General features: G+C 44.3%; 1 protein-coding gene across 1 annotated transcript; it reads left to right on the top strand.

Annotated features, from left to right (window-relative positions):
* Positions 1-8,039: 8,039 nt before the first annotated feature.
* On the top strand, positions 8,040-17,993 carry STOM (stomatin). The gene is made up of 7 exons (XM_052668015.1): positions 8,040-8,170; positions 11,136-11,239; positions 12,042-12,114; positions 12,495-12,577; positions 15,209-15,412; positions 15,920-16,054; positions 17,074-17,993. Exons 1-7 carry the CDS (start codon positions 8,119-8,121, stop codon positions 17,266-17,268), a joined length of 846 nt encoding a protein of 281 aa, XP_052523975.1. The 5' UTR covers positions 8,040-8,118; the 3' UTR covers positions 17,269-17,993.
* The last annotated feature ends 599 nt before the right edge of the window (positions 17,994-18,592 follow it).

Genomic DNA, 18,592 nt, shown 5'->3' with positions numbered 1-18,592 from the left:
CAATGTGTATTTCTATCAAACCATAAAGAAGAAGTTGGTGTTTTTGGACATACTTCAGTTTGAATGCGAATTGCATTATTCATACGGTTCTACTTTGAGGTGCCTGCATTTAGATTTTCTTCTTATCTGAAGTTGATAATTACCCTTCAGGAAAGGAAATTTGAGTAATTAAAATAGAGATGGCGGTTTGTGTCCCTTCCTGGTAGTACTGACTACAATAAAAAGAATCTATCAGAGGAGAATTGATAGACTGTGCTTCACAAGAGCCCGAAGAAGCAATTCCCATGGACCACAACAAATAATGCCTTTTGTTCTACAGCAATATGGAAATTCCAGTGCAGGCCTGTGCTACCTTCAGAGCACAGTGAGGGCTTACCATTGCTGCAGGTGCCATCAGCTCGAGTTCTTCATTGCAGAGCAGCTTCCATGGCAGGGCTCTCCCTCCTCTCCCTGTGCCAGCACACTTGCTCATGGGTTGTCAGGACCTGGAGTGTGGAAAGGACCCATCTGAAAGCACTGCATTTTAACAGATGTTTTCTACTGCATCATTTCAGTGATCTGGTCTATGCAAACAGTTACCCCTCCAGTTTCTGACAAGCTCTAATTGATTGTTGCTCCCGTCTTGAATCACCAAGTACATCAGAAACAGCACAAGTACAAAGGGATGGCAGACCTTCAAATTAAGGAGGCTGTAAACTATAGAATTTGGGGCTGTGGGCACAAACCTGCACAGAGGCATCAGCACTCCCAGGTATCCAGAGCTGGGGAGAGCAGCTCTCAGCACAAAAGTCCAGAGCACAGAGAGCTGCTCACAGCAGCAGGAACACGTTGCTTGTAAGCACTATACTGTCTAGAATTTGGTAGATGTAACCCCAAGTGAGGATCATTAAATTTCCTGCAGGTTGCTGACATCAGCCTGAAAATTTGATTATGCATCACTGCTATCAGCAAAGCAAAGAACATCAGTTATCAAATTGGAACTGGAAGATACATGCAGATTCTGAGGCTGCTGGGAGACAGAAAAATGTGGGTTAAAGTACATCCCAGGGTGCACATTGCCAGAAGAGACACAAAAGCCATCAGAAACATCTCTCATTATGCTTCTCTGCAATGACAGCAGAACAAACCCCAGGCTGAATGGCCCCATTAGCAGTGGGGCTCGTTGGCTGTGAGCTGCACCACTGCACCTTTCCCTGCAATTTATGGAGACCAGAATCAGCTGATTGCTCCGGTCTCTCCTCATTTCTTTTATGGCTCCAAAAAAGTGGAAATGGACATTTAAAACACATTTTGAAACAATTTGTGCCTGAGTGTACGTCGTGTTTACAAGAAGGAACTACCAAAGCCAAGTAATAAAACCTCCAGAAATGCAGTTTATAGTGGAAACTGTGGCACAACTCTAATTACTTCGGCATAACAGGCATCTCTGTGGACAGAGTTGCAGCATATTTTTAACCAACATGAAAAAGTCAAATAAGAAATGTATGCAACAAGAAATGGGAACATAAATCCCTTCCAAATGGAAGACAGTTTCCGCTGAGAAAGCTTGCAACCCATTAAAAGCCACAGTCCCCAGATGAAAGGACAGGCAAGCAGTGGGACTTCAGCCATTGTCAGTGCTGAATCCATTCTAACCAAAGTCAGAGGGGGTTTTCCCAGCAGCTTAACACAGAACAAGACCTACAGTTCTTTGCAAATTGTCTCCATGAACAAAAACAGTCATTTAGGAAATAGATGGCAGGCTTGGGGGGAAATCCACGTTCAGCTGCAGTACGAAAAGACATGTGAACAAACGTCCATTCCCTAGATATGGGGCATGGAAACACAACAAGAACACCAGGCACATCAGTAAGATCCAAGTAATTAGAAATCTGACATATTGCCACCTCCATTTCCCACTTCCATGGTCTCGGTAGCTTTTAGATCTTTCAGTTAAAAATGATCTGCTCTGTATTTTAGATGGCAAGCTAAGAAATCCTGACCAGGAGGAAAAATAAATGGATTTGAACGCAGCTACCAGGGGCTCACAGGGAGCAGCAGTGTGCAGACAAGGCGGCCATACAGGCTGCCATAGGATGCAGTTGGCACCAGACTGTTTCTGTTAGGTTTTGTTACCCCACTAAACCACTGCCACTATCACTACAATTATCTAAAGTCCACTTCATCCATTATTTTCGTTTGTTCTACAGCCCCAAACACGCAGTGTATTCTACTCATTAAAGCAGGAAGTCAGACCACTGAAAGCATGAACATTTCAGTTGCAACATCTGGAAGTTGTGTCACCATAAGAAATGCAGCACTCTGGGGTTGCCTGGTAGCTGCAGCAGCAAACTGTGCATCATTTCCCATGTAGCAGTGATACAGTACTGCATGTATCACCCACAGGAAAATAGCACAAAGGTGAGATGTGGTTCAATAGCAGATAAAGAGCCAAAGAGAGAGGAGAGAGAACACAGGCACCTCTGAGACCTCCGAGGAGGGGGAAAAAAGAGAAGTCTGACAGCCTGGCAGCCTCTTCCTATGGTTTTGCATACAGCACCAGCCCAGGAGAGAATCTGCACTCATCCCCAGGGCTGAGCAGCCCCTGAGCTGAAGTGCGAGCATGCTGGTGGCTGCAATTATCTCAGTAAATGCAATGCATGACAAATCAGAGCCGTAAAGGCATTCAAAGTCCCTTCCAAAGCTATCCACATAATGCCAGGCTGGTAACAGTCTTCAAATCTCGAGGAGGGTTCCTCTAAAACTCCAAGTATTCCATTTGCTTATAGCAAAGGCTTCTTGGTTGTTGGCCTTTTTGTACAACACGTTGTTTTCTCTTGTGAGATTGAAGAACGCTGTACGCTCATTAACACTTTTTTAAAAGGCTTTCCCTTACATTTGGGGCCAGGTTGTTTGATTATTTATTCACAGTTAATACGATGCAGTAAAAGAGCGTATTTTGTGCCTACCTACACTGTATTCCAAAGTTATTTATTCCACTCATCTAATCTCTACAGACACCTTAGCAGTACTCAGAGTTTACAATACGTGCAGAAGGAGCAGCACACACTGAAGGTAAGAGCCAAGTCCCAGGGCTTTTGTTCTTGCCTGCTGGAGCCATCTGTTGCTTTGTAAGAAGCCATCACCATGCAGAAGGGTATGATTTCTTTTGTGTCAGAGAACAGAGGCTGTGTATATTAGTATTCAGATAACCTCAGTTTGGTATTTTTCTTCATCAGAATGAAGACACAAGTACATATGTTATTTCATTTGCTGTGACCGTCAAAATTAGAAGAGAATCAGAAGTGGAAACATCTCAGCCTCTGCCAGTTCTAAACACGGCCATATGTTCTTTTCAAAATGAAGTTAATTGTGTGGCCTGGGGAAGTGGGGAGGAACTCATCACAGCTGGCACAAGGTGCTCTGGCTCTGGGTGAAGGCTTGGTGACGTGAGTCTCTGCCATCAAATACTGAAAGATCTGGAGGAAAGTGAGGATGAATAGAATGTGCGCCACGAATCGTAAGGCTGGGAGCAATCTGTGCAGATCAAGCAAGTGACATCAAAGTGCATGAAAGCATGGACAGGAATAGCACAATGGCTTCGTGAATCCCAGCTTTCACTTCTGACCAGCACACTGCACGTGTGTTACAACGAGCCAATGGTGCAGCCCAGCCATCGCACAGCACACAGCAGCAGCGCTCAGCCCGGCCCAGCACAGCACACTCAGGGCAAGCAGCTCCCAGGCAGCCCAGGGCCACGTTGGGTGCTGGAAGCAGGATGTGGGGTCAGCACTGGAGGAGGGCAGAGGAGCACACAGCAGATTCCCACAAGCGGCCCAGGACCGTCCGTGAGCACAGCGCTGTGTGACAGAAGCTCTCGTCATCAGACGGAGCGCAAATACATAAATAAACAAAGCAGGGACAGCAGCTGCATGGAAACATGCACAAATATTTTGACTGCTGAGCTGCAGCTTCTCACCAGCAATCTGTCCTGAAAATCTCATAATTAGTGGCAGTGATTAAGACAGAAGTGTCACCTTCCATTTTTGCAGCAGTTTTCATCCTGAAGCACTTCATTAGCTATCTTTTCAAAGACCACTTAGCAATTGATTTGGCTGTATTTATTCTCTGTCTACTGAAATCAGAAAAGAGACAGATTGTTCTCCTTTTAGAATCTCATCAGATAAAAACCTTAAGCTGTAGTTTCCATAGAAACACATCATGGGTCTTTTAGTTCTCTATCAAACCTGTTCATAAACTTTGAGCTTTACTTAATGTTACATTTTCAAAAACACCAATTAGTTCTTCTGCTATTCAACTCTCTCGTAGTCCTTTGAGCTTGCTTTAAGTGAAGGAAGGACAGACAGACACAGCTGGGCCGTGTCAGCACTGCGCTCAGTCATGGCAGTGCATCCCTACGGTGGGAAAGGAGCACAGGACAGGAATAAGGGCCAGCACTTCACCCACACAGGCTGACACGTTGGAATTAATGCTCCTCAAAGTCTAACCACAGTATCAGAACTGTGTCATCCCCGTCCTGGCAAGATAAGCTTTTATTCATGGCAACCTGTGTAACTATTTCTAACTGCAGAGTGGATGTGAGGCACAGATTCGCATCACTGAATGAAACAGACAAACTCAAGAACAGCAGCTGCTGGGGAATGGGGAGCACCAGGAAAACCAACAGGTTCTGCCCTCTGCTGACATCTCTGGGTGTTGATCACATCCCAGTTTCACATCAAAGTTTGCTATGGGCACTCAGGCCTCATGAGAACCCCGCCTATGGGAAACCATGCCAGGCGCTGATGAATTCAGCAGCTCAGGGCCATTCCACAGACGTTCCAATACAAATTTCTTACGTATAAAAGCATTATCGCATTTTTTTTTTAAATAACGTTGCTGCTTTTGAAAGAGATGTAAAATCAGTACATGAGTTCAACTCAGTGACGGCCTATGGGGCACTTCTGAGGCCGGGCTCCTGGAAGCCTCGTGTGCCATTGCTCTGCTGCTTTAAGGGCACCTCGATGGCTTCCACTTGTCCTGCTGCTTTCCTTTTTTTTCTCTATCACCCGAGGCTTTTTCTGTTTTGTTAAACACAAATTTTCTCCTTCACCAAATCTACAGAAGCAAAGAAATCATTATTCTGAGGAATCAAAAAGCAGCCAGCTGAATTCTGGGTAAGCCCAGAAATGACAAGCAAAACCTTCTGCACACACGACTAGCATACGGAACGGCAGAGGGAATAGAAGAAGGGTTCTCAGGAAACTTATTGGAGAGCACTGGGAAATTCCAGTGTCTCTTACTCGCTTTAGCTTAGAATATATTCACTCAGCACAGCCCTAAAATACAGAGCTGGATTTTGTTAAATGTTGCTAACACAACATTACAGCGCTTTTTCTTTCTTTCCTTCTTTTATTTTTCCTGCTGACAGAGGGGCAGCTCAGTGCCTCACCAAGGGCACACCAGTCCTCTGCTCCGAGCCACAAGAAATACTCCAGAAAATAAAATAATAATAATAATAATAATAATAATAATAATAATAATAATAATAATAATAATGCAGTGCAGGGATCCCTGGGGATGAGTCCTGCTGGCTGGGCTGCTATGTATATCCGTAAATGTAAACAACCTCCTAACAATTAACCTCCCAGCCTCAAAGATATTATAAACAATGCACCCTTTACTGTGGGAGAAATGATTCTGTTTAAAATAACTGAATTTAACACGCTTCTATTTTGGGGTTCTTGACTCCAAAAGATACATGCTCTGTTTCCACTGCAAAGAAAGAATCCCATGGTGCAGAAAGGGGCTCCTAAATGAAGTGCAGATTTGTAGGACGTGGGAAGCGTTGGCTGAGTCTGCTTTTGTTCAGCTGTAGCTGCTTTGGGAGGCACTGAGATGAACCAATGTTCTTCAGGAGAAAACCAAGGTGTGTGCAAACATTGCAATTCCTCATGTGATGCAAAGTGATGGTTCTCCAGAGCTATGACTCCAGCTCAAAAGTCAACAGAATATTTAAGCACACATGCAGATAAGAAGATAGTAAGCGTCCTAACTTATGTGGAGTTAAGTTCACCCCTAAAGATGAATGGTGAACAGCAATGGGAAAAGTCTGTGAGAGTCCCTCAGAACCTATTGCTGACTGGGGGAAAAGAAACAGCAGTGACAAAGCACAGCAATGCTCCTCGTTACCAACGTGCTCCACGTGCTCAGTGTGGGACGCAGCCAACGCACGGCTCTTGGGAGCTCGGGTACGGCAGAACTGCCAGGCGGAGCTCTGCACAGCACCTGCAGCTCGGAGAGGATTTGTGAGCACAGCATCTCAGATCCAGCATGTCTGGGTGGTCAGAAACAGCATTTAAAGGAACAGCCCCCGATAGTCACCGCAGACTACAACTTTATTATCAGAAGGACCGGGATGACACGAATCTGTACCTTAAAAACACCGTTTCCGAGGCTGCCACGGGCAGAGCCGTGCTTGGGACCCGGCTGACACCTCGTGGTCGCTGTGCGCTCCGCTCTCAGATTTTTCAGAGGGCAGAAATCGCGTACGGACACACACAGGTGAGCAACCACAGCAGCTGCAGCTGCTCCCCTGCAGGATGGCGTGAGCACAGGGGCTCACACCGCTCCACACGTGCTGTTAAGGATTAACAAATCCATTTTCAAGCCCGCGGTTGTCCTCTGGCGAGCCAAAAATCAAATCCTTTCATTCATGTTTATTGAAACAAAAAAAAAACTCAATGAGAAGACTTTCCAATGCTGCCATAAGCTGCGTTATAAGGTTATAACCCTTATATAAGTGTTGCATTTTCTCACCTTGATCTCTCCCCTCTGAGTCCCCGCAGCCCCTCTCGCCCATCCGAGCTCCGGAGCTGTACGAGCGCTCACGGCTCAGCAGATGGCAGCAACAAACCGCACAGCAGCACCGCGACCTCCAACCTTCCAGCACCTCTCCAACCTTGTTGGCAAACGTCATGAAGCGGCAGAAGGTTGCGGAATGGGCATCTGATAGAGAAGGCTCTCTCCTCCTCGAGCAAAGGGTCACGAACGTTTGTATGCGAGTGTGAAAAGTTGCTATCTGAGCTGTAAGTGACACCAGCTCTGTGTGGAATACAAGGTTTTGGTTGTGGACTTTTTGGTTTAGAGATAAGGCAAATTTACAGGCACTGAAATGATCACAGAACCACAGAATAAAAAGACGGTGCGAGTTGGAACGGACCCACGATTTAAATGTAAATCAGTTATGATACATTCAGCAACGCTCAATTTGTATTGAAATTACCTTACCTCATTACTGGCACTGGCTTAGGCTTTCCAGTACCAAAGTGGGCACTGATGGCAGCAGATCTCCACAGCTCCTTTGCTCAGTGGTTGCACAGAACACATTCCTCCCATTTCAAGCACATCCTTCGTCCCTCATCACGGAGACGTTCTCAGCACTCTGCTTGCCAGAAGACCTACGCTCAGCAAAGAGAAAAAAAGGCACGGGATCTCCTTTCCCCCGCACTGTGCTCTAACAGCACATCGCAGCAGTTCCATTTCCCTGCTCGTGCTCCGTGCCCACCTGGAGCTGCATGCACACCCCTGTGCCGCACCGTTCCCTGCTGGAGCAGCTCCGTGTCCGACTGCTCGCCGTGCGCTTCTCGTGTGTCCGGTTTTGCTTTCAGGAGGACGACGTGCTGTTACAGCACAGTGCAACCTCCCACGTTGTTTTATGGGCGGATTTCTCAAAGTTAGGGGTTGTTTTGGGTTGTTTGGTGTTTGTTTGTTTGGGTTTTTTTGCTGTAATTCTGCCCTCACTTTAGCAGGAACACAGAACGCCCCAAGGCATTACCGCTCAAACGGAGCGGTGAAAAGGATCTCTTTGGAAGCCACTCCGCACCGTGAGGCCACGCGGAGCCATCGGCTCACGGGGACGGGACGGCACCGCACCGCACCGCACCGCACCGCACGGCACGGCGGGGTCACCGGGCCGTTATCTCCTCCCCCTCAGCCCTTCCCGCCCGTACCGCTGAGGTAACGGCGCGCGGCCCAACAACGGTCCGCCCCGCACGCGCCAGCCGCGCGGCCCCACCCTCGAGGGCTGAGATCCGAGGGCTGGCGGGGCGGGGCGGGCAGAGGGCACGAGGAGCGGCCATGGCGGACTGCGAGGCGGGGGAAGCGGCGAAGGCGCAGCAGCGGCTGCACGGTAACGGGACGGGAGCGGGGCGGTCCGCGGTCCGGTCCCCGAGTTGGTTGTCGGTGCCCGGAGAGACCCTCCGGTTTTCAGTTTCGCTTTGGCTTTATACCGATTGCTTTCAGTATCGCTGATCGGTCGCTCAGCGAAGTTTGCTGCTTTCTATTCCAAAGTTCGCCCCGCGGGCACGGCGGCACCGCATCGCTGCCTGCAGCCCCGGTCCTGCAGATCCCGGAGCGAATTCCCCATGCTGTCCGCGGGCAGGAGTTGTTGCGGGGCGCTCGTTTTCCCTGCTGAGGTTTTTTTTTTGTAGCGGGACGGGAGGAGGCGGCGGTGGTTTCCCCGGCTCGGGCGGTGGCGAGGGATGCCCTGAAATAACGCAGCCGGAGCTTTCCGCGCCCGCTGCAACCCGAGAAGGAAGTGAGTTCTAAGACCACCATCCGCAACGGCTGCGGCCGGTAATCCGAGTTGTGGTATAAATAACTGCGGGTCCGTGTGGGCCCCGATGGGACACGCATGGCTCTGGTATCCTTGGGCACGAGCTGCGTTCCATTCTGTGCTTGTTATTAATATCTGACGGGTTGCTCTGATCCCGCCGTGCCCTGCAGCCCTTTCCCCTCATGTGCTGCTGGTTCTTCCGTGCGTTGTTTCGGAGGCCAAAACAGAGTTGTCGCGGTGAAGTATCTATGGACTCGGTAGGCTTTGGATGTAACTCTGATTAATTAGGCAAAACCGTTTTTAGCTGTTTCCCCCAGGAAATGCTTTGAGATGCTCTGAAACAAACAAAACAAAAAAAAAGCGTTAGTCACTGTTTGCTGATCAGTTGAATAACTGTCATACAATAACCCGCACAGTCGTTCTCACGCTGTCCTGCATTTCAGGTAGCAGCATGCAGACTCCTATGTGATAGGGGTAGTGGTACAGAGCCTTGCATGCACTTAATGCCTATGGTGTTGTGCTCTGATCTGCTGGGCTTCTGTGTGCTCAAGAATAGGGAAGATGGGAAGAGCCTTTCCCATCGCTGTGCCTGGCACTTGTTTGCGTTCTTGCTGCCTCACCGCTGTGTATTTGTTCACGTTGCGTAGGCTTTGTGGAAGAAAATACTTCTCCCATGAAGGCTGTGCCACGCCAGGAGCACTCATGGGAGAGCTGCCCCTTTCACCTCCTGGCATGAATTGTCATCCTGCTTGATGAGCCAAGGCGTTACTCCTTGCTAAAGCAGCAGGAATTCTTCCCATCAGCTTCAAGGGGGTCCGAGGCTAATTTGATTAAAATGGTTTTAATTTTCTTTCTCCTTGGGGTTTATTTCCTGAAAGATGCGCGTGATTTCTTGCAGACTGCCCAAAAATAAGATTGATTGAATTCCAAGTGTGAGTTTTGGATATATTGATAATAAAAGAGCATGGCTGTTGCTAGTGTGCAGGAAGTGAGGAGTGTTTGAACTGAAGCTATGGGGGTATAGAATAGTTTAGAAAATCAAGCAAGAGAGAGCTCACATGGAGAATGTAGAGGGACTGTGAGCTGAAAAATGGCTACAAGTTCACAGGAGTGTCAGGGTGATGGGGTTGGGCTTCTTCTGGTGTAAGCTGAGCTTTCCGTGACCATGATAGAACAGTACAAATGAATTGTTTTTATCATTAGTATTTTCTTCTTAGTATAAATTATCCCTAAGATTAACAGTAAACCATCGCTGATTGTCGTTTCCTTTCATTATTGTAGTTTCCAGGCGTTGTCTCTGCTGTAGTGTCTTTCTTTCAGTGTTTGTTAGCTAATACCCTGTTGCAAAATGGGAGGTATTTGCTCTTTGTTCAGCGGCGTTGCTTAATGCTGAATGCCAGCACATATCACACACATAACACCTTTCCTTGACTTTTGCAGAATACCTGGAAGTCACTTGTAAACTGTGGGCAGTATGTGTAGGTAACTTTCCATAGAGGCACTTGAAAAGGGCACGTGATGTTAGGTGCCTCACTGAGGGTTGTGGCAGTGGCTTGTGAGCTAACAGAGAAGATGCTGATGGCCTTTGGAAGTTTTGAGTAACTGTCAAGTTCCTGCTGCCTCATGGACAGAAGTTATTCTCCAGCACCTCTGTATTCAGTGTTACTGCAGCAGCTCTGTGGCACAGATTTTAGCCAACTGTGTAAACAAGGAATGGAAACTTTGATTCCGGTTCCTAGTTCTATCAATGACTTTTACTTTAGTCAAATATACTGTGGATCTCAGTTCATAAAGCATAGTTATTTGCTTTCCAAATTACTCATTTCTAATGACTCATCTGTTTCGCTTCCCCCTCTATCAGTGCATTTGTTGCTAATGCTGCATGCAGTCGTGGACACCTGACACAACGTGTGTGCCCACAGTTGTTAAAATTAATGACTGTCTTTCAGAATCAATGTTTTGTTTTATAATGAAATCAGTTCTACTTAGAATAATTGTTGAGTGGAGATTTGGAAACTTATTTCTTATACTTCGCCACTTTTGTTGTACTTTTCTCAGATCTGCATCTCTGACAATTGGAACACAAATCAAATTTTCAGTGTCCTGTTGCCAGCAGGTCTTTGGGGTATTTCCATCCCACTCCTTTTGAAGCAAGCGTGGTTCTGACTTCTGTCCTCAGTGAAGGAACAGGATTTCTGTTGCTGCCTACCGATAACTGTGCTAGAGGGCCTGGGGAAGAAGGAGGATTTGAGAGTCTGTGTTTGTACCTGTTAGCTAAGGGGGTGGCAGAGATGTGCGTGCTTTGTTCTGTACCAGTGCTGTGAACCACATCCTGCCCTCAGCCATCTTGTGCAACTTAGGGATAGTGCAGAAGAAAGCAGAACCGGGCTCTTAATTTGACTTGATCTGAACCCGCTGAGTTTGGCCGGAGGAGTAACAGGAACAGCGGCTTATGCAAAAGAAAAATCCCACTGCTGTGTTCTCCTGGACAGGTGCTCTTTATTTTGGAAATCAGAACGTTTCTGCTCTTTTCTTTCAGGCAGTGCTGACACCGGTCTTGGGGTGTGTGGATGGATCCTGGTGATATTTTCTTTCTTCTTCACCGTTCTTACATTTCCTGTATCAATCTGGATGTGCATAAAGGTAAAACTTTTCACTGCTAAGTTGGATTAGAGCTTTAGGTGATGCAGTGCTTCCCAGTTCAGTATTACATTATTCATTTTAAGAACAAAGAAGCCCATTTTCTCCTGGACTGCGGCAAACCCCAACATTTCACTTTGTTGATCTTCAAATCAGAAAGGAATTTTTGCACTGACACCTTCACAATGTCTGCCCAGTCATTGTTGGTATATGAGCTAGTTTGGAATATTGGAATAATTCTAAGGATTGATTTCTTTAAAAACAAAATGAATTTTTAAGGAGATCTCTGTATATGTAAATATCAACATGAAAATATGTAGGTACATGTTTGCATACATGACAGATTCACAGAGAATGTGCCATTTGTGATCACTTTGAGCTCGATGTTTCCAGCTTCCAGCAATGCAGATACAACTCCTGCTTTGTTTTTATTAATTCACCCCATCAGAACTACAGGTGGAAAATCTCTGCTGTGTCTCTCCCACTATGCTGTGTTTTCTTGTTGCCAGGATATTCCTGCTGGCAGCTTTCAGTCCCTGCTTGGTCTTGCCCCGCAGTGTTGCTTCTGCTGTTGACAGACAGTGCTGTAGTCTGAAGAATATTTCTTCTGGAATGTTTTTCTTACTGTTCCTTTTGCTGTTTGCTTTTTAAGAATAAAGTTTAGTCTAAAATACTCAAAAGCAACCAATAGAGAAGTAAAATGTAATGCATATTAGGAATGAGGCTTTAGACTGTGTTGAGTCTAGTTGGTAGTCCATGATATGCCTCCGGAAACCCGCGGCTGACGTTCAGCTATTTGTTGCAGATTGTGAAGGAATACGAGAGAGCCATCATCTTCAGACTTGGGCGCATCTTAAAGGGAGGAGCAAAGGGACCAGGTACGTCCTGGAGAGCAGTCTTAATTTCTGTTCTAATTGAGTTGCTGGCAAAATGATCACTGCCTACAGATGATAGACTGGGGTTTCTCTGTAATTTTGTCACTTCTGTTGACAAGGTATGTTATTCAGAGGGAGAAGGTAGTAAACCAATTGTCTGTGTGCCTTTCCTAGATCTCCTTAGAGCTGAATAAATCGAGGCTTCTCAGCATACTTTTCTTCAAATCTTTTTCCAGCATGAAAGCCACGGGGAAACACACTGCTGAGCTCAGTACAAAGAGCTGTGCAGCTACAGTGGTTGGATTGAGGCTTATTTCCACAGCTACTGCCATCTATTCTAATGATCCATTCTCACATCTTCTTGGATGGATGTTTTTCTACAGGTCTCTTTTTTGTCCTGCCCTGCACAGACAGCTTCATCAAAGTTGATATGAGGACCATCTCTTTTGATATTCCACCCCAAGAGGTGAGCTTGCACTTGCCTTTGTATCTGCTAAAGTATTTGCAGATTTTTCCACTTTATTTTTCCTTTCCCACTCTCAGAATCGGGTAGCATGTAATTTTAATGTAGACTTACTGCTTCTATTCGTACCTGTGAAGCATACTGTGAAGAATATATAGTTTTTAGTGAGATTGGTCAGTAAAATGAGATCCCTGCAAGATAACCAATAATGCTATCCTTTAAAGATCAAATAAGACAACTTAGTAGTGCCTAAAAGCTAGAATGGGAGAGGTCTGGGTTCAGGGCTGCCAGAGCACACGCAACATCCTTCAGTTGTTTCTGTGAAATTCAAAAGATTTCCAGAAGAATCAGTGATCTTTTCTATGCCAGCTGATCTGGATGTATGAAGTAGCTAAAATAATGGCACAAAAGCATCACCACATGCTAATACTAGAAATTCGGTGGTCTACTCTCATATGAAGGCTTTGTGTCCTACTATGTACAGGAACATACGAGGACATCCTGTGCCTCATGTCATCTGATATCTTTCAGTTTGGAGGTTCTAAAGTACAAAAATGTATTTAATTTCTTGTCCCATTTTACCTGAACATCTTAATTTCTTAGCAGAATCTCTCAACAGTCCATCTAACTGAACTAAGTGATGCCAACAGACAGCAGAAGACAAAATGAGCCTTCTACAAATGTTAAAATGAGCAATGCTATGGCGCTGATATTAACTGTGTCTGCTGTGTATCTGGTGTATTTTTCAAGACAGATATTTGAAGCAACCTGCCTGGTGCTCCTGTTTTCTGTCATGTTTGCCAGTCAGTTTATTGCTCGTCATTAGTTGTAGATTTAGACAGATGGCAGCTGTCATAGCATGCTCTGAAGGGTAATTGGTAGAAATCTAATCAATGGCAGGCACAATGTGGTTGCAGCTGCTGATGTGCTATTAGTGAAGTCCTACATTTTTTTCTTTTGACTCGATTAAATTATGCTTGTTTCTAATAGGAAGAAGCAGAAACATGTTTTTATTTGTAGAGCAGGACTTCTGTGCATGCTATTCATTCTTTCTTGAGGCTATTACAAAAAGCCCACTAAAATAAGTAGACTGGGAGCAGAAAGTAGGTAGATCTCACACGTACCACTCTCTTGTCAGGTAACACAATACTCATCTTCTAACACAGCATTAGACCATCTTTGCATGGTCATGAGCATTGTTTCACTCTCCTTATAACTAAAATTTAAAACATAATTAATATTAATGATAGCTTTCTGATGTACACTCTTTTAAACCATCAAGAATATCTGTCCTTATCTTTGCAAGTACACCTTTTGTTCAATGGACAGGTAGAGTAAATCACTTGCATCTCGCTATGAGGATGTTTGCCAGTTTGATTTCCTGTGCAGTTTGTCCAGGACGGAAGGACAGAGACGTCCTTCAGAAACACAAGGTGGCATTCGATCGAACTTTGGGGAAGGACAATGAACTGCCAGATAACAAGAGCCCTCTTTCTGTGAGATGCAGAAGTAGGGCTGACAGTCAAGCAGCTGATATGTATTGCCTTCAGGCAGACAAAAGCAATTTTGTTAGTAGCCAAATATAGTTAGCATTATCTAAAATATCTCACGGGCCCTTTGTTTCTCTGGGCTTCGTTATACACTGACATCCTTTAATTACAAAGTTTTTGCAATTCAGTCAATTAATTTAACACAGCCAGTGCTGTGCTAAAGTCTCAAGCATTGGCCATTCCAAGGTTCCTATGGAACAATCAGTGTTTGAGAAGTGCCTTCAGCTACATCCACACTTGGGATGTGGGAAACCGTCTGTGATGTTTGTTAGAAAGTGCAGCTGAAATACTTCTTTCCTCACCTGCTTTCTGAATAGCTTGCCTGCTTTGCCCTTGCTTTATAAACTGACACACCTGCACAGCTGTCTTGCTAACTCAATGGTCTTGTGACTGAAGTTAAACACAAGTGAAAATCACTTGTGTCCTATATTTGCTATGATACTTACTACTACCCTTTTTTCCCTGTACAGAAACACAAAATAAGTCCCTCTCATTTATATTTCCAGTTTGTATTCTGAACTAGGGTACTTTAACATATTTTGAATGGACTGGTCTCATATACTTACCCCTGCACTGCTAGTGTCTTTGGAGTCTTTCCTGTTGGCTTGGTCCTTCTCTATGTACAGCTCTCGTGTTCTGTACAGTCAATCTGCTGCTGTCATACATGTGATATTGTAAGCCTCACTGAAGACTAAAGTTTCCCAGCTGAAATCATATGTATTTTGATGTAAATTATTTCTGAATACTTTTTTGTCACCTATGAACTGCAAATCCCTCTGTGAGTGCAAAGAAGTGAATTAGAAATAACACCATGGCAAAGCTAGTGGAACTGATTGTTCACTGAGGAGCATTCTGTTATTGTATTTAATCTTAGCTTGACAGTGAGGCTGAAAGGTTTGTGCATCCTTATGTAGACGTGTTGATATGCAGCACGCAAGTATAAAACATGGCTGTCATGACAGTTGCTTTTCCTGGGGAAAAACTAGGCACTAGTCCAGTAAAACAAGTACGTAATTATCATTATATAAACAAATATGTGTTTAGTTATATGCAATTATTGTATGTTTCTCCCATTGCTTTCTAGATCTTGACCAAGGACTCTGTGACGGTTAATGTCGATGGAGTGGTTTACTACAGAGTTCAGAACGCTACCCTTGCTGTGGCAAATATCACAAATGCTGACTCAGCCACACGTCTTTTAGCACAGACAACTTTGAGGAATGTTCTGGGGACCAAAAACCTTTCTGAGATTCTCTCTGATCGTGAGGAGATTGCACACAACATGCAGGTATGAGCAACGTGCAAGCATGAGGCAGTGCATTGAACAATCAGTTGTGCGCTGATCCTGCTGATAAATCGGAGGCCAGGACTTAATTTTACAAGTGGCAAGCCAAGTTTTGATTTGGAGCTTTAGGCAAAACCCTGCCAAGGGCTGTTGGAATGGTACTCAGTCTAATAAAAAACAGCGAGTAAAACAATAATAGACAAGGGGGGCTGTTGTAAGTAAGGAAGGGGGATTTGTGCGAGGAGGCGTATTCTGCATCGTTACGTCAATGTGCTGCTGCTCAAGGAAATGACACCACAGAATTCATTTCATATACTGATCAAGCTTTAAGTCTTTGCTTACAACAGCTGTGCTTTTATGATCATCACAGCATACCAAAGTACTAAAAGCCATTAAATAGGAAGTGCAAAAATTCTATGGTAATTCGTTGGCTTGATAGCCTTTCTTCAAATTTGGATACTTGCTTGCAGCCAAATATATGGCTGCAATTAACTGTCCTGCTTTACATAGGCTGCACTTGATGATGCAACAGATAACTGGGGCATTAAGGTGGAACGTGTGGAGATCAAGGATGTGAAACTACCCATACAGCTGCAGAGAGCAATGGCTGCAGAAGCTGAAGCTGCACGGGAGGCGAGAGCTAAGGTAATGGCATCAGTGCGTGGACTTTGTGTTTGCTTTTTCCCTTCATGAAGAACTTCATGCGGTGGTTTGGAGGATGAAGATTCTTTTCTATATTGGGTTGTGGCAAATAGGAAGGCAGGGTAGGATTTTTTGTGGATTTGGGTCCAGCCACTGAACTATGCAGTTGAGATTTCATTTGAAAATGTGGAATCCCAAGTTTCTACTATGAGAACAAATCATGAACAGAACAACTTTGAGGTTATTAGCTGCAGACTGCAGTCACTTAGGAGCCAAACTTCCTTCCAGCTTTTTTTCTGACCAGCCCTGATTTATGGGAAGTTCTTTGCATTGTTTTGTTTCTTCATGGGAGAAATGAAACAGCTGTAAAACTTTGTGTTGTCACCCTTCAGCTGAACTGCAGGAGAAGATCTTTGGTGATTCAAGCATTAGGTTTTAGATTATTTTCTGAAGTTTAATTACTCCCTGATTTTATTATTTATTTTGGTGTTTAAAGGAATATTTAGAAATGCTCAGAATATATTTTGCCAATGCAGAAAAGCTCTGCTTGTAAATAAAAATGCATGACTACAACTTTGTCCCTAATGAGCAAACATTTAAAAAGAATGAAGAATAAAAAGGTGTTTTCCCAGGGAGAAAAGTCATTCGTCTGTCAAGCTCTTTTCAGATATGTAGGAATACCTTCTGCTTTTAGGAGGCAGTGCTGAAAGAAGTACAAAAGCAGAAACTTTTTGGAAAATTTGAATGAATTCACCTGTTGTATTTCAAGACTTTCAGTGCCAGTTTTTATACACCAGCATCCTGATACTGAATAGAAAACAGGCATAAAGAACCTTGAAGGGAAACCAGAGTTCCTTATATCTAAGTGAGAAAGGCAGAACCAGTGAGAAAAGGCAGTAGGAGAGGGCACTTGATGAAAACCATAAGCAGCATCTTTGCCATATGAGATAAGGCTGAAGTTATCTGACATAATTCTAGCTTATTATTGCATCAGATTTCCATTTCTCATTTTGCTTTTCCAGGTAATTGCAGCTGAGGGTGAAATGAATGCTTCCAGGGCCCTGAAAGAGGCATCTATGGTTATCACAGAGTCCCCTGCTGCTCTTCAGCTTCGTTACTTGCAGACTCTGAACACCATTGCTGCAGAAAAGAACTCCACCATCATCTTTCCGTTGCCCATCGACATGATGCAGGGCATCTTAGCTGCAAAACGCTAGCTGCAGTGGGAGGGGGAAAGGTGGTTTTTTTCTTTTGCTACCAGTAAACACCTGCAGCACCAAATTGCTTGCATGCTATAGCTTAAGGCAACATGAGCCAAGTGGAAATGCTGAGGAACATTTTTGGTTTGATTATACTGAATGTGTGGTAAGATATAGATGTAATATTTGTGAACACAGACAATCAAAATACTTGAAATTGAAAATTGATCCAGATTAGGAGCAGTACCAGATGAGAAACCAATTATCTGTAACCTCGCCTTTTCAGAAAGTATATAAAATTATTCCTTTTATTAAAAGAGTCTGTGGTCCTGTAAGGGAAGTGGAGCAGCCCTACCTGTGTTCTTTTAGAGTACCTGCATGTGATGAAGTCATCTGATGGCTGTATGCATTTGTTCTCTAGTTTAGACCAGGAGAAACAATGGAAGCTGATGTAGGAGTGAGAACATTGAGTACTTCTGAAAAGCAGGCTCCTACTTTCTGTAACAGTTCCCTGTTCATGAGGAAAAATGATTAGCCAATGTTACTGAAATGAAACTTTCCACCTCTGTTCTGCCACACAGGAATTATACAGGCTTGCTGTTGTTAATGGTACAATATGCTGCTTCTTGCTATGCCCATGTAGATTTACGGCTCTTAAAGCACTGAAAAGTCATTGGGTTTGCTTTTATCTGTACATCTTCTCAAAAAACAATTAAAAGGAAAAAAAAAGCCATAAACCCCAATTCCTGTTTGTAAATAGACTTCCTTTCTTGTTCTAATTTTAAACATGCTTGAAACACTGCATTTTATCCAGGCCCAGTAAATGCTTCCCTAACTGTAATTAGTGGGGGGTGTTTAGCAGGAGGTTTTGTACTGTTTATATACCTAACAAATTAATGATTCACGTGTCAGTGCTGCTTCTGAACACACTTGTGCCATCAGTTGTGATGCAGAGGTTTACACTTAATACCAAAGGCGCAATCTTCAGCACATGTAGTCCTGAGGAACAAGTCTGATAAACTCTATTCATCTTTTGCACCTGTTTAGTGAATGTTATTAAAGATTAAAAAGGGAGCAGAATTAAAAGTTTGCATGAGAGGGAGGTTCTTTAGGCTACTACTGTTACCCTGTTTGGCATCTAGTCCTTAATTACTGGGAGATGGGAATGAAAACAAAAGCCCGGATCAGTGAGTGCAGTGTCCTTGTTCTGATACTGGCCAGCACAAGGTTGGTTATTTTATCACCTTTCTGGGTAGGGTCAGTTCTGTATTTACAGCTATTATTACCTCTGCATTATAAAATCAATACACCAATCTGTAGATGTTGGACAGTATTTTAGTTA

The sequence above is a fragment of the Tympanuchus pallidicinctus genome, unplaced genomic scaffold (assembly GCF_026119805.1).
Source record: "Tympanuchus pallidicinctus isolate F22 unplaced genomic scaffold, pur_lepc_1.0 scaffold8, whole genome shotgun sequence".
Classification (NCBI taxonomy): Eukaryota; Metazoa; Chordata; class Aves; order Galliformes; family Phasianidae; genus Tympanuchus; species Tympanuchus pallidicinctus.
Note: the sequence above shows the minus strand (reverse complement) of the source record. Positions and strands in the feature narration are given on the sequence as shown.

What these genes read in the sequence shown, in the direction of transcription:
- STOM (XM_052668015.1), top strand. Translation starts at nt 8,119, where the DNA reads ATGGCGGACTGCGAGGCGGGGGAAGCGGCGAAGGCGCAGCAGCGGCTG. An exon ending in GGCGCAGCAGCGGCTGCACG is followed by an intron (nt 8,171 to 11,135) that starts GTAACGGGACGG and finishes CTTTTCTTTCAG; the next exon opens with GCAGTGCTGACACCGGTCTT. An exon ending in CAATCTGGATGTGCATAAAG is followed by an intron (nt 11,240 to 12,041) that starts GTAAAACTTTTC and finishes TATTTGTTGCAG; the next exon opens with ATTGTGAAGGAATACGAGAG.